We start from the raw sequence: 14,477 nt of genomic DNA, 5'->3' as shown, positions 1-14,477 counted from the left end.
AAAAGGAGACTGGAACAATTACTGGTTACTGGAATAGCTCTTTTGTGGACCTGATAGTAACAGCTAATGATGATGATGATGACTAATCTGGCTGTCCCTAAAATAGCAGCAGACACAGCGCTCTGTCCCTTTCTCTAAACTGACAAAAGACACTCAGGCTGCTGCAAGAATCAGTAGCACAGCAAACCTATATACACCTAACACTTATACCAGTCCTGAAAAGAACTTTTGTGTACCAAATAGCTAGCGTTTTATCTGTCCCTACTCCACACAGCAACCTTTCTCTATAGTGACAGAAGAAAGAATGTAAAATGGCCACCGGATCGGGTGTATTTATAGGTTAGGGGGAATGTCCAAGTGTCCATGTGCTGTAATGTCTCAATTGGCTGTCCTGTACCCCATGATGGATGTGTCATCAGGTAAAAGTTCCTTTACACAGTAAAAACACGGAAGTGTCTGCCGGGCGAACGACGCCAATAGTTCGCCGAACTGGCGGACCGCGAACAGCCGAAATTCGCCGCGAAACGACCGCCGGGCGAACTGTTCGGCCATCACTACCCTCTAACAGAAAGTCAGATCACGGGCAGGTATTTGCAGATTTGGAGGAGGCTGAGAGCGATAGAAGGGACTCTTCTAATACTTTTTTTTTAACCAGAGTTTAGTGTCACTTTAACTCTCAGGGAGCCTACTGAAACAAAGACTGCCATGGGGTCCTAACCCCGGGCTCATGTATCAATTCCAAAAATATATAAAAATAAAAAAAACTCAAAATGGGCCAAAATCAGCAGCTGCAATAATATGTAACAGCCACAGCTCATGCTTTATTCTCTCTTTGCAAGATTCTCTCTTAGAGCATCGGCTGTTAAAATTAGAGCAGCTCAGAGTGGCCTACGGAGGTGTCAGCATCCTGTCCTGTGTGGTTTTGGTGGCTTCACGTGCAGCGTTGGCCTCACACGCTGATCTGACTCACCTCTGGGGGAGGAGAGTGAGAGAGAATACATTGTACGTTTCCTGGTAGCACCTCTACAGGACCAGTGGGCAGCGTACCGAGTGGGGAAGTTAAAAAAGGGCGATAAAAGAAAACCAAGAAAACTTGGCAAAGATCTGAAGGAGAAGTTGAGGAACTTGGAAGTGGACATCCAGTGGAAAAGTTCTGAAGAGCCCCAAAAAAAAAAAATTTTGGACATTATTTCTGATACCAAAATCAAAACCTCAAAAAAATAAATAAAAAAAATCGAAGGTCAAAAACGTTCTAGGTTAGGTGTCCAGAAGAAGTACAAACAATCAATATATAGCTGAAGAAGGAGAACAATGTGTTAGAAGACGCAGAGACCGTTGAGACCAAGGTCGAAGGAGGTGGCGAAGTGTATGGCTGTTCTTTTTGCTGACCTATTGACTGCTTCTTTTGCCTGGATTGCCGGGCTCCTGGGAATATCCGCAATGGCTTTCTTGCTTGGTTGCGCCAGCTGCCGACAACGTGAGTATACATGACTCAGTTCATGCAAAGTTAAAGCGGTAGTAAACCCGCATTTTTTTTTTTTTCTTTTTTAAAACCTGCAAAGCAAAAGGCATAATGAGCTAGTATGCACCGCATACTAGCTCATTATGAAATACTTACCTTAGAACGAGGCCCCGACATCTCGCCCGATCCACGCCGAGGAAGCCGACATGCTCCCTCGGCGTCTCTTCCGGGTATCGCGGCTCCGGCGCTGTGAGTGGCCGGAGCCGCGATATCGTCACTCCCGCGCATGCGCGCGGGAGATTTAAATCCGGCCGGACGAGCGCTGCCGGATTTTCGCGGAGAGAACCCCCTTGTGCGCATGCGCCGCTGCAGTCAGCGGCGCATACCGAGGGGAATATCTCCTAAACCGTACAGGTTTAGGAGATATTTTTTTTACCTACAGGTAAGCCTTATTATAGGCTTTCCTGTAGGTAAAAGTTAAAAAAGTGGGTTTACTTCCACTTTAAGTAAATATCTATATATAATGAGCAAAATTGAAATTTTGGACTTCCATGCTGTTCATATTTATCTCACCCAATAACCAAGCTTCAAGCTTATACAAAAACAACGACAAATACAAGAGAAGTAAAGCAAAGAATTATGGGAAGCATGGTTGAAGAAAAATTAACTTCCATTCTAAATGACAATCACTCTATTTTTTTTTTTTTAAATGATGGTCTCCATGGTTGGTTTATAACACTGACCTCAGAATTTAGGGTTCTCTGCTTTCGCGCCAATAAAAATAATAAAAATAAACTTTAATCCTAACTCTACAAAGCTGGCCAGTTGCCCATTCCCTTGACTTGTTCTCTTTTCTCTTTCTATCCCCCCCCCCCCCCCCAAATGAATTATTTATACCTAAATATTTTTAAGAAAGTTCATTCTTATAAACCATTTGAGTTGAGTGCTACAGTTCACACATTCTACTGTTTATTCTTTAAATTTGAAAAAAAAAAAAAAAAAGTCATTTAAAGTGTATCTAAAACCAAAAGCTTATTCTCAAAATGTATATCATGAGAAAATTGAAAGTTGGATGTCCAAGCTGTTCACATTTATCTCACCCAATGTCCTCCAGAACCATCCAGTTTTAGCTCAGTCTATACAATCAAGATTCAAGCTTATACAAATATAATACAACATTTATTAAAATTTTTGCATTTATTTATTTTTTATTTTTTTATTAAAATTAAAATTTTTATTTTTTTTATTTTTATTTTATTTAAATAATATGTATATATATATATAAAGCTTTGGCTATATTTAGATTTATATTTATTGTATATTTAGATATACAGTATCTCCGAAACTACCAAAAGCATCTAAGTACAGATGAAGAAGTTGAATGGCATTTACAGTATCTCACAAAACCGAGTACACCCCTCACATTTCTGTAAATATTTTATTATATCTTTTCATGTGACAACACTGAAGAAATGACACTTGTCTACAATGTAAAGTAGTGAGTGTACAGCTTGTATAACAGTGTAAATTTTCTGTCCCCTCAAAATAACTCAACACACAGCCATTAATGTCTAAACCGCTGGCAACAAAAGTCAGTACACCCCTAAGTGAAAATATCCAAATTGGGCCCAAAGAGTCAATACTTTGTGTGGCCACCATTATTTTCCAGCACTCCCTTAACCCTCTTGGGCATGGAGGTCACCAGAGCTTCACAGGTTGTCACTGGAGTCCTCTTCCCCTCCTCTATGATGACATCACAGAGCTGGTGGATGTTGGAGACCTTGCGCTCCTCCACCTTCCGTGTAAGGATGCCCCACAGATGCTCAATAGGGTTTAGGTCTGGAGACATGCTTGGCCAGTCCATTACCTTTACCCTCAGCTTCTTTAGCAAGGCAGTAAACGTCTTGGAGGTGTGTTTGGGGTCGTTATCATGTTGGAATACTGCCCTGCGGCCCAGTCACCAAAGGGAGGGGATCATGTTCTGCTTCAGTATGTCACAGGACATGTTGGCATTCATGGTTCTCGCAATGATCTGTAGCTCCCCAGTGCCGGCAGCACTCATGCAGCCCCAGACCATGACACTCCCACCACCATGCCTGACTGTAGGCAAGACACACTTGTCTTTGTCCTCCTCACCTGGTTGCCACCACACACGCTTGTCACCATCTAAAACCAAATAAGTTTATCTTGGTCTCATAAGTCCACAGGACATGGTTCCAGTGTGTGACTTATGGTCTGAGCACTGACCGGCTGACCCCCCACCCCTTCAACCTCTGCAGCAATGCTGGCAGCACTCATACATCTATTTCCCAAAGACAACCTCTGGATATGACGCTGAGCACGTGACCTCAACTTCTTTGGTTGGCCATGGCGAGGCCTGTTCTGAGGGGAACCTGTCCTGTTATACCTCTGTATGGTCTTGACCACCGTGCTGCAGCTCAGTTTCAGGGTCTTGGCAATCTTCTTATAGCCTAGGCCATCTTTATGTAGAACAACAATTCTTTTTTTCAGATCCTCAGAGAGTTCTTTGCCATGAGGTGCCATGTTGAACTTCCAGTGACTAGTATGAGAGAGTGAGAGCGATAACACCAAATTTAACACACCTGCTCCCCATTCACACCTGAGACCTTGTAACAGTAACGAGTCACATGACACCAGGGAGGGAAAATGGCTAATTGGGCTCAATTTGGACATTTTCACTTAGGGGTGTACTCACTTTTGTTGCCAGCGGTTTAGACATGAATGACTGTGTGTTGAGTTAATTTGATGGGACAGCAAATTTACACTGTTATACAAGCTGTACACTCACTACTTTACATTGTAGTAAAGTGTCATTTCTTCAGTGTTGTCACATGAAAAGGTATAATAAAATATTTACAAAAATGTGATGGGGTGTACTTACTTTTGTGAGATACTGTAAATGCCATTGAACTTTTTGATCTGTTCTTTGATGCTTTTGGTAGTTTTGGAATGGACAAACCCAACGATTCGGATTCAGGTGGCCAACACAAATACTGCATCCAACCTTACTGGCATCCCAGTCTTAGCCCATAGGGTTCAATATTGAGTTGGCCCACCCTTTGCAGCTATAACAGCTTCAACTCTTCTGGGAAGGCCGTCCACAAGGTTTAGGAGGGTGTCTATGGGAGTGTTTGACCATTCTTCCAGAAGAGCATTTGTGAGGTCAGGCACTGATGTTGGACGAGAAGGTCTGGCTCACAGTCTCTGCTCTAATTCATTCCAAAGGTGTTCTATTGGGTTGAGGTCAGGATTCTGTACAGGCCTGTCAAGTTCCTCCACCCGCTCATCCATGTCTTTATGGACCTTGCTTTGTGCACTGGTCCAAATCATTTGGTGGAGAGGGAATTATGGTGTGGGGTTGTTTTTCAGGGGTTGGTCTCTTGGTTCCAGTGAAGGGAACTCCTAAGGCGTCAGCATACCAAGACACTTTGGACAATTTCATTCTCTCAACTTTGTGGGAACAGTTTGGGGACGGCCTCTTCCTGTTCCAACATGACTGCACACCAGTGGACAAAGCAAGGTCCATAAAGACATGGATGAGCAAGTTTGGGGTGGAGGAACTTGACTGGCCTGCACAGAATCCTGACCTCAACCCGATAGAACACCTTTGGGATGAATTAGAGCGGAGACTGCGAGCCAGGCCTTCTCGTCCAACATCAGTGCCTGACCTCACAAATGCTCTTCTGGAAGAATGGTCAAACATTCCCATAGACTCACTCCTAAACCTTGTGGACAGCCTTTCCAAGAAAAGTTGAAGCTTTTTATAGCTGCAAAGGGAGGGCCAACTCAATAATGAACCCTACGGACTAAGACTGGGATGCCATTAAAGTTCATGTGCGTGTTAAGGCAGGTGTCCCAATACTTTTGACAACATAGTGTATAAGCTTAAGCTTTGTTTTATAAGTTGGCTAGCACGGAGAAAGCAGAGCAGCTTGCTTTGCGCCTGCCTTGGTCTCATTGAATAACCGTATTTTGTCCTGTTATAGACAAGCAACGTGAAGGTGCTGATCGCCGCCCTCCTCCACCGTAAGTTAATTATTCAAATGGTCTATAAATGTATCCTATTTAGGGGAATAATGATAATGTTTTCTATCTTTTTTATAAGCACATATTTCAAAAAATAGAAACATATATCTTAATTGGACAGTTGCGGTTCGTTTCGTTCCGAATTTAAATTCGGATGAATTTTCATTTTTTGGAAACTCGGATGTATCCGAATTTCTGAATTACAATATTACCGAATTTACCGAAATAACAAAAAAAAAATTTGGACGAAATTAGAATTCGAATCGTTTTCGAATTAGAATAGTTTTGGAATTTTCAAAGAGAACAAAATAGAATAGAAAATAAAGGAATAGAATAGAAAAAAATTGAATAGAAAAGAATATAACAGAAAAAAAAATAATAAATGAAAATAAAAGAATAGAATATAATAGAGTAAAACCGAACAAAATAGAATAGAATATAATAGAAACAAATAGAATAACATAAAAAAGATATAACCATCTTCTGAAGTTTGAATTTCAAATAAATTTGAATTTGAATGGAATTGAAAAGAGTAGAATTGAAAAAAAAAAGAATAGCATAGAATAGAAAAAAAAAGAAAAAAAAAGAATACAATAGAATAGAAAGAGTATAACCATTTCCCAAAATTCTGTTTCAATATGTTTATTGAAAATTTTGAATAAACAGGAATAAACAAGAGACTACAATCTGCTCCTTGTGTGCCCTCGCAGGGGCTACAAAGCATGAATATGAAACCGAAGGGCAAACCATCACATTATACTTATAAAAACACAAGAAAAGGAAGGAAAAAGTGTAGGGAATGTTATCGAGACTGGCTCCAGTACATTTCCCAAAATTCAAATAGAATCAATTTTAATTTTAATAGAATGGAAAATAATTGATTATAATAGAATAGAAAATAACAGAATAGTATAAAAAAAAAACAGAATAGGAAAGAAAGGATAGAACCATCTTACGAAATTTGAATTTCGAATAGAATTAATTTGAATAGAATAGAATAGAAAAGGAAATAATAGAATAAAACAAACAAATAGAAAAAAAAATACAATTAAAAAAACAAAAGAATAGAATAGAATAGAAAGAATATAACCATTTCCCAAAATTCAAATAGAATCAATTTGACTTTGAATAGAATAGAAAAGAATAGACTAGAATAGGAAGATGGTTATTTTCATTCTATTCTATTCTATTCTGCTGTTTCTTTTCTATACTATTCTGTTATTTTCTATTCTACTCTATTATTTTCTATTCTTTTCAAATTCAAATTTATTCTATTTGAATTTTGGAAAATGGTTATATTATTTCTATTCTATTCTATTCTATTGTTTTTTAAATTCTATTCTTTACTAGTCTATTCAAATTTCAGTAGATGGTTATAATCTTCCTATTTAATGCTATTCTTTTTTTATTCTGTTCTATTCTATTCCTTTCTATTCCATTCTATTCTGTTCATTTATTTTCTATCCCATTTTGTTCTGTTTTACTCTATTCTTTTATTTTCTGTTATATTCTTTTCTACTCTATTCTATTTTTTTTCTATTCTATTCCTTTATTTTCTATTCCTTGTTTTATTCTCTTCAGAAATTGGGAGCATGAAATTGTCCAAAATGTCTTGGTATGCGGACGCCTTAAGAGTTCCCTTCACTGGAACTAAGGCGGCAACCCCTGAAAAACAACCCCACACCATAATCCCCCCTGCCCCGAATGATTGGACCAGTGCACAAAGCAAGGTCCATAAAGACATGGATGAGCGAGTTTGGGGTGGAGAGACATTATATTTGTAAAGCTGGCCATACACTAGTAGACTAGACTTTCGCCTTAGGACCATTTGTTCGATTTTCAAATTTTTAAATGGAGTCATTCATTTTGGACCGCAATGACGAAAAAAATCAAAGCTTGGAACATGGAATTAGTTTGGGGGGGGGAGGAACTTGACTGGCCTGCACAGAGTCCTGACCACAACACCTTTTGGATGAATTAGAGAGGAGACTGCTAGCCAGGCCTTCTCGTCCAACATCAGTGCCTGACCTCACAAATGTGCTTATGGAAGAATGGTCAAACATTTCCATAGACACTCCTAAACCTTGTGGACGGCCTTCCCAGAAGAGTTGAAGCTGTTATAGCTGTAAAGGGTGGGCCAACTCAATATTGAACCCTATGGGCTAAGACTGGGGTGCCATTAAAGTTCATGTGTGCGTGTAAAGGCAGCGTCCCAATACTTTTGGCAATCTAGTGTATATCTTTTGGTTTTTTTTCTGTATGGTTAATTTCATGTTTTCTGCCCCCAAAGGACTCCTGAAACTGAACACAACCCTCGATACCAAACAGGTAAATTATTTTTTCCATAATGGAGAATTTATCATAAATCCTATTATTTTGCTTATTAAACTGGAACGCCAAATGTTTGGTTTGCGTTACACAAAGTTCCAAACAATTGAAGGGTTAGATGCTCGGTCAAGTTTGCTCATCTGTGTCCTCCTGGTTGGGAAGATTTTCCTCCACCTCCTGGCCTGCTGACTGGACTGGAAGTGAAAGGAAATGTTCTGAAGATGATCCCTGGGATACACGTTGTCACCTCCTGGTCCAGTGACAAGACAGGAAATAAGGGACAATATTTCCACAGCCTCTGTCCACCTCCTGTACCATGTCCACAGCCTCTGTCCACCTCCTGTACCATGTCTGCAGCCTCTGTCCACCTCCTGCAGTATGTCCCCAGTCTCTGTACACCTCCTGTATCATCTCAGCAGCCTCTGTACACCTCCTGTATCATGTCCGCAGCCTCTGTCCACCTCCTGTAGTATGTCCGCAGCCTCTGTCCACCTCCTGTACCATGTCCACAGCCTCTGTCCACCACCTGTACCATGTCCGCAGCCTCTGTCCACCTCCTGTACCATGTCCACAGCCTCTGTCCACCACCTGTACCATGTCCGCAGCCTCTGTCCACCTCCTGTACCATGTCCGCAGCCTCTGTCCACCACCTGTACCATGTCCACAGCCTCTGTCCACCTCCTGTACCATGTCCGCAGCCTCTGTCCACCACCTGTACCATGTCCGCAGCCTCTGTCCACCACCTGTACCATGTCTGCAGCCTCTGTCCACCTCCTGTACCATGTCCGCAGCCTCTGTCCACCTCCTGTACCATGTCCGCAGCCTCTGTCCACCACCTGTACCATGTCCACAGCCTCTGTCCACCACCTGTACCATGTCCGCAGCCTCTGTCCACCACCTGTACCATGTCTGCAGCCTCTGTCCACCTCCTGTACCATGTCCACAGCCTCTGTCCACCTCCTGTACCATGTCCGCAGCCTCTGTCCACCACCTGTACCATGTCCGCAGCCTCTGTCCACCTCCTGTAGTATGTCCGCAGCCTCTGTCCACCTCCTGTACCATGTCCACAGCCTCTGTCCACCTCCTGTACCATGTCTGCAGCCTCTGTCCACCTCCTGCAGTATGTCCCCAGTCTCTGTACACCTCCTGTATCATCTCAGCAGCCTCTGTACACCTCCTGTATCATGTCCGCAGCCTCTGTCCACCTCCTGTAGTATGTCCGCAGCCTCTGTCCACCTCCTGTACCATGTCCACAGCCTCTGTCCACCACCTGTACCATGTCCGCAGCCTCTGTCCACCTCCTGTACCATGTCCACAGCCTCTGTCCACCACCTGTACCATGTCCGCAGCCTCTGTCCACCTCCTGTACCATGTCCACAGCCTCTGTCCACCACCTGTACCATGTCCACAGCCTCTGTCCACCTCCTGTACCATGTCCGCAGCCTCTGTCCACCACCTGTACCATGTCCGCAGCCTCTGTCCACCACCTGTACCATGTCTGCAGCCTCTGTCCACCTCCTGTACCATGTCCGCAGCCTCTGTCCACCTCCTGTACCATGTCCGCAGCCTCTGTCCACCACCTGTACCATGTCCACAGCCTCTGTCCACCACCTGTACCATGTCCGCAGCCTCTGTCCACCACCTGTACCATGTCTGCAGCCTCTGTCCACCTCCTGTACCATGTCCGCAGCCTCTGTCCACCTCCTGTACCATGTCCGCAGCCTCTGTCCACCACCTGTACCATGTCCGCAGCCTCTGTCCACCTCCTGTAGTATGTCCGCAGCCTCTGTCCACCTCCTGTACCATGTCCGCAGCCTCTGTCCACCTCCTGTACCATGTCCACAGCCTCTGTCCACCTCCTGTACCATGTCCACAGCCTCTGTCCACCACCTGTACCATGTCTGCAGCCTCTGTCCACCACCTGTATCATGTCCGCAGCCTCTGTCCACCTCCTGTACCATGTCCGCAGCCTCTGTCTACCTCCTGTATCATGTCCGCAGCCTCTGTCTACCACCTGTACCATGTCTGCAGCCTCTGTCCACCTCCTGTATCATGTCCGCAGCCTCTGTCTACCTCCTGTATCATGTCCGCAGCCTCTGTCCACCTAATCTTTTTTTTTTTTCCTTTTTTTTTTTTTTTTTTTTATTACTTTGTCAGACATAATTTCAATGTCATTTTAAACTGGACAAATTATTTTCAGCATTATATTTTATTTTTAGCATTATTTTTTATTTACAGAAATTGGCAAATTAAACCTAAAGAAATCTAATATTTTCATTTTGTTTTTCTTCACGTTAATCATGTTTCTTCTTTTAGATCGATATCCGCCAACTCCCGCTCCATCTGCTGCTTATAGCGTGCCAAGGATAACAAGTAAGAATGTCCCCTTTTAATGTATAGATTGGGATAATATTTTCCAATATAATATATTACATTATTCTGTATCATTCTTTGATCTGTCTCTTCCTCATCCATATCATTTGTTCCCTAAATTCCAGAGCTTTTGTTTTTTTATTTCAGTTTCAGTTTTTTGTCTACTTTTTCAGGACAGATAGGGTTTCAATTCCGTAATGGAATCACATTTTTTTTCTTGGTTTTTATTGCAAAAAGAAAATGTAATCTGCTGTGCAAAAAAAGAAAACAAAACAATCAAAGCAGCCAGCACTAAGGTATAAGATACAGTGGCTGCTGGAGGGTTTTTTGTTCGAGGGGGTGGCAAACAACCACCCCCCTCCAGCAGCATGGCACTAACAACCCCTCCCGCATGCGCATCTGCCAGATTGTCTGGGACTTACCTGGATAGATAGATCCAGATAGATGGGGGGTATCATCCAGTGCGACGGGGTGCGGGCAGCAGCTCCAGGCTAGTGAGTGCAGGGTCCGGGCAGCAGCTCCAGGCTAGCGGGTGCAGGGTCTGGGCAACGACTCCAGGCTGGCAGGTGCAGGGTCCGGGCAGCGGCTCCAGGCTAGCAGGTGCGAGGTCCAGGCAGCAGCTCCAGGCTAGCAGATGCAGGGTCCGGGCAGCTGCTCCAGGCTAGCAGGAGCTGGGTCCAGGCAGCGGGTCCAGGCTAGCGGCTACGGGGTCTGATCAGATGTGGGCTCCGGTCAGCGGCTTCAGGCTAGCGGGTGCGGGGTCCGGGCAGCGGCCCCAGGCTAGCGGATGCAGGGTCTGGGCAGCGGCTCCAGGCTAGCAGGTGCGGTGTCCAGGCAGCGGCTCCAGGCTAGCGGGTGTGGGGTCCGGGCAGCAGCTCCAGGCTAGCAGATGCAGGGTCCGGGCAGCTGCTCCAGGCTAGCAGGAGCTGGGTCCAGGCAGCGGCTCCAGGCTAGCGGCTACGGGGTCTGCACAGTGGCTCCAGGCTAGCGGGTGCAGGGTCCGGGCAGCGGCTCCAGGCTGGTAGGTGCAGGGTCCGGACAGCAGCTCCAGGCTAGCAGGTGCGAGGTCCAGGCAGCAGCTCCAGGCTAGCAGATGTGGGGTCTGGTCAGCGGCTTCAGGCTAGCAGATGCAGGGTCCGGGCAGCTGCTCCAGGCTAGCAGGTGCTGGGTCCAGGCAGCGGCTCCAGGCTAGCGGGTACGGGTCTGCGCAGTGGCTCCAGGCTAGCGGGTGTGGGGTCCAGGCAGCGGCTCCAGGCTAGCGGGTACGGGGTCTGCGCAGTGGCTGCAGGCTAGCGGGTGCGGAGTCCAGGCAGCGGAATCAGGGTGGTGGACTTCCTGTCTGGCTCCACATCAGGCGTCCAATAGGATCACCTGACGTTTTGGCCAATTGAGGAACAGGTCTCACACCTACTTCCTGATTGGCGGGAAGAAGATTTAGTGTGAAAATAACTTAATTTGCTATCGCCACACAACTGGGTAGGATCGGGACACAGTGCTCTGCTCCCTGAGCCCCCCACCCTATTTTGAAGCCTATCAGAGCCCCCCCCCCCATCCTCGCCATAGGAATTCATGTGCCCGGCATCCTAAAAGGGGTCGGGCGCATGGATAGGAGAGCGGCGGCGGTGATAGGGGGGTGGCACCTGTGCGCCCACAATGTATGGGCTGCCACTGATAGGATACACTATACAATTCACCAATATTTAATAAGTGCAGTGCTGCACTTATTAAAATATTGTAAATAAATAGTAATAAAAATTTTAAAAAGATACATTTTCCTGTCTATGTAACTTGAACACCCCCTTATATGTATCCTTAAATGTATTTTCTGCTGAAAAAATTATGTATTAGTGTAACTTTTATGTAACCTAGAGGAACAGTAAAGTGAAGGAAAGTTTTGTTCCCCCTTTAGAAGAGCATTATCCCGTTCACTGCAACACACGTGGGGGGGGGGGGGGGGACATATCCCCCAGGCTGCGAACATGATACAGAAGGTGGACAGAGGCTGCAGACATACTACAGGAGGTAAACAGATTCTGTGGACATGGTACAGGAGGTGGACAGAGGCTGGGGACATGGTACAGGAGGTGAACAGAGCCTGCGGACATACTACAGGAGGTGGACAGAAGCTGTGGACATGGTACAGGAGGTGGACAGAGGCTGCGGACATACTACAGGAGGTGGACAGAGGCTGTGGACATGGTACAGGATTTAGACAGAGGCTGTGGACATACTACAGGAGGTGGACAGAGGCTGTGGACATGGTACAGGAGGTGGACAGAGCTGTGGACCTGGTACAGGAGGTGGACAGAGGCTGCGGACATGGTACATGAGGTGGACAGAGGTTGCGGACATGGTACAGGAGGTGGACAGAGGCTGCGGACATGGTACAGGAGGTGGACAGAGGCTGCGGATATGGTACAGGAGGTGGACAGAGGCTGCGGACATGGTACTGCGGACATGGTACAGGAGGAGAACAGAGGCTGCGGACAAGATACAGGAGGTGGACAGTGGCTGCGGACATGGTACAGGAGGTGGACAGAGCTGTGGACATGGTACAGGAGGTGGACAGAGGCTGCGGACATACTACAGGAGGTGGACAGAGGTTGCGGGCATACTACAGGAGGTGGACAGAGGTTGCGGACATGGTACAGGAGGTGGACTGAGGCTGCGGACATGGTACAGGAGGTGGACAGAGGCTGCGGACATACTACAGGAGGTGGACAGAGGCTGTGGACATGGTACAGGATTTAGACAGAGGCTGTGGACATACTACAGGAGGTGGACAGAGGCTGTGGACATGGTACAGGAGGTGGACAGAGCTGTGGACCTGGTACAGGAGGTGGACAGAGGCTGCGGACATGGTACATGAGGTGGACAGAGGTTGCGGACATGGTACAGGAGGTGGACAGAGGCTGCGGACATGGTACAGGAGGTGGACAGAGGCTGCGGATATGGTACAGGAGGTGGACAGAGGCTGCGGACATGGTACTGCGGACATGGTACAGGAGGAGAACAGAGGCTGCGGACAAGATACAGGAGGTGGACAGTGGCTGCGGACATGGTACAGGAGGTGGACAGAGCTGTGGACATGGTACAGGAGGTGGACAGAGGCTGCGGACATACTACAGGAGGTGGACAGAGGTTGCGGGCATACTACAGGAGGTGGACAGAGGTTGCGGACATGGTACAGGAGGTGGACTGAGGCTGCGGACATGGTACAGGAGGTGGACAGAGGTTGCAGACATGGTACAGGAGGTGGACAGGGGCTGCAGACATGGTACAGGAGGTAGACAGAGGCTGTGGACATACTACAGGAGGTGGACAGAGGCTGTGGACATGGTGCACGGGGTGGACAGAGGCTGCAGACATACTACAGGAGGTGAACAGAGGCTGCAGACATACTACAGGAGGTGGACAGAGGCTGCGGACATACTACAGGAGGTGGACAGTGGCTGCAGACATACTACAGGAGGTGGACAGAGGCTGTGGACATGGGACAGAGATAGACAGAGGCTGCAGACATACTACACAAGGTGGACAGAGGCTGCGGACATACTTCAGGAGGTGGACAGAGGCTGCGGATATACTACAGGAGGTGGACAGAGGCTGCGGACACGGTACAGGAGGTGGACAGAGGCTGCGGACATGGTACAGGAGGTGGACAGAGGCTGTGGGCATGATAGTGTCCTCCTCACCCCCTCACAGTAGCCTCCTCCTCTGTCCACCATCATATTACACACCAGTGTGTCCTGCTCCTGTGCTGTGTCCCTTTCACCTCTCCACAGGGTAGCATATGAGTGTCCTTCTCGGTCCCCCTGCATGCCATGGCTTCACCCCCACCCCCAGCAATGTCATCCTCTGTCCCCTTTTTGCTATCCCCCCACACAGTGTCACTCTCCTTCTCACTCCCCCCTCCTCGGCTCCTCCGCCATTGGTGAGTTCACGAGGCATGGCGCTGGCTGCCGTGGCACTGCCAAGAACGAGTGGACTCACTCTGGCTAGGCTAATAAAGGCTAATAAAATTCAATTGTGTCTGGCAACAGAGGGGAAAAGAGATCAGATCATCTCTGATCTGATCACCTCTATAGTCTAGGAGGACCATAGCTATGTTATGATGTCACTTCACGGTCTAGAACAGAAGTCAACTTTTTTTTTTTTTAAAGCAAAAGATCACTTTTTTTTTGATCTGTTGCTTTTAAAAGTAGAGGAGAGATTTGGGTTCTTATAGACCCCAAGTCTCTCCATAAAGATTTATTTGCCTTTATTT

At 46.3% G+C, this 14,477-nt stretch overlaps 1 protein-coding gene across 6 annotated transcripts in view; it reads left to right on the top strand.

Moving 5' to 3' along the window:
- The first annotated feature begins 999 nt into the window (after nucleotides 1-999).
- The window catches only part of LOC143923674 (uncharacterized), a 55,413-nt gene continuing 41,935 nt past the window's right edge, over nucleotides 1,000-14,477 (top strand). For 4 of the 6 annotated variants that reach the window (XM_077447490.1, XM_077447486.1, XM_077447489.1 and 1 more), the window contains exons 1-4: nucleotides 1,000-1,477; nucleotides 5,470-5,509; nucleotides 7,800-7,837; nucleotides 10,154-10,210. In XM_077447490.1, coding sequence (XP_077303616.1) covers nucleotides 1,369-1,477; nucleotides 5,470-5,509; nucleotides 7,800-7,837; nucleotides 10,154-10,210 — 244 coding nt within the window. In that variant the 5' untranslated portion in view covers nucleotides 1,000-1,368. The remainder of the gene's footprint in view (nucleotides 1,478-5,469; nucleotides 5,510-7,799; nucleotides 7,838-10,153; nucleotides 10,211-14,477) is intronic. The other 2 variants (XM_077447488.1, XM_077447487.1) reach the window with 1 other exon arrangement.

Source organism: Lithobates pipiens, unplaced genomic scaffold, assembly GCF_037356315.1.
Source record: "Lithobates pipiens isolate NorthernLeopardFrog02 unplaced genomic scaffold, aLitPip1_a1.2 Scaffold_22, whole genome shotgun sequence".
Classification (NCBI taxonomy): domain Eukaryota; kingdom Metazoa; phylum Chordata; class Amphibia; order Anura; family Ranidae; genus Lithobates; species Lithobates pipiens.
This window is presented reverse-complemented; position numbering and strand designations above follow the sequence as displayed.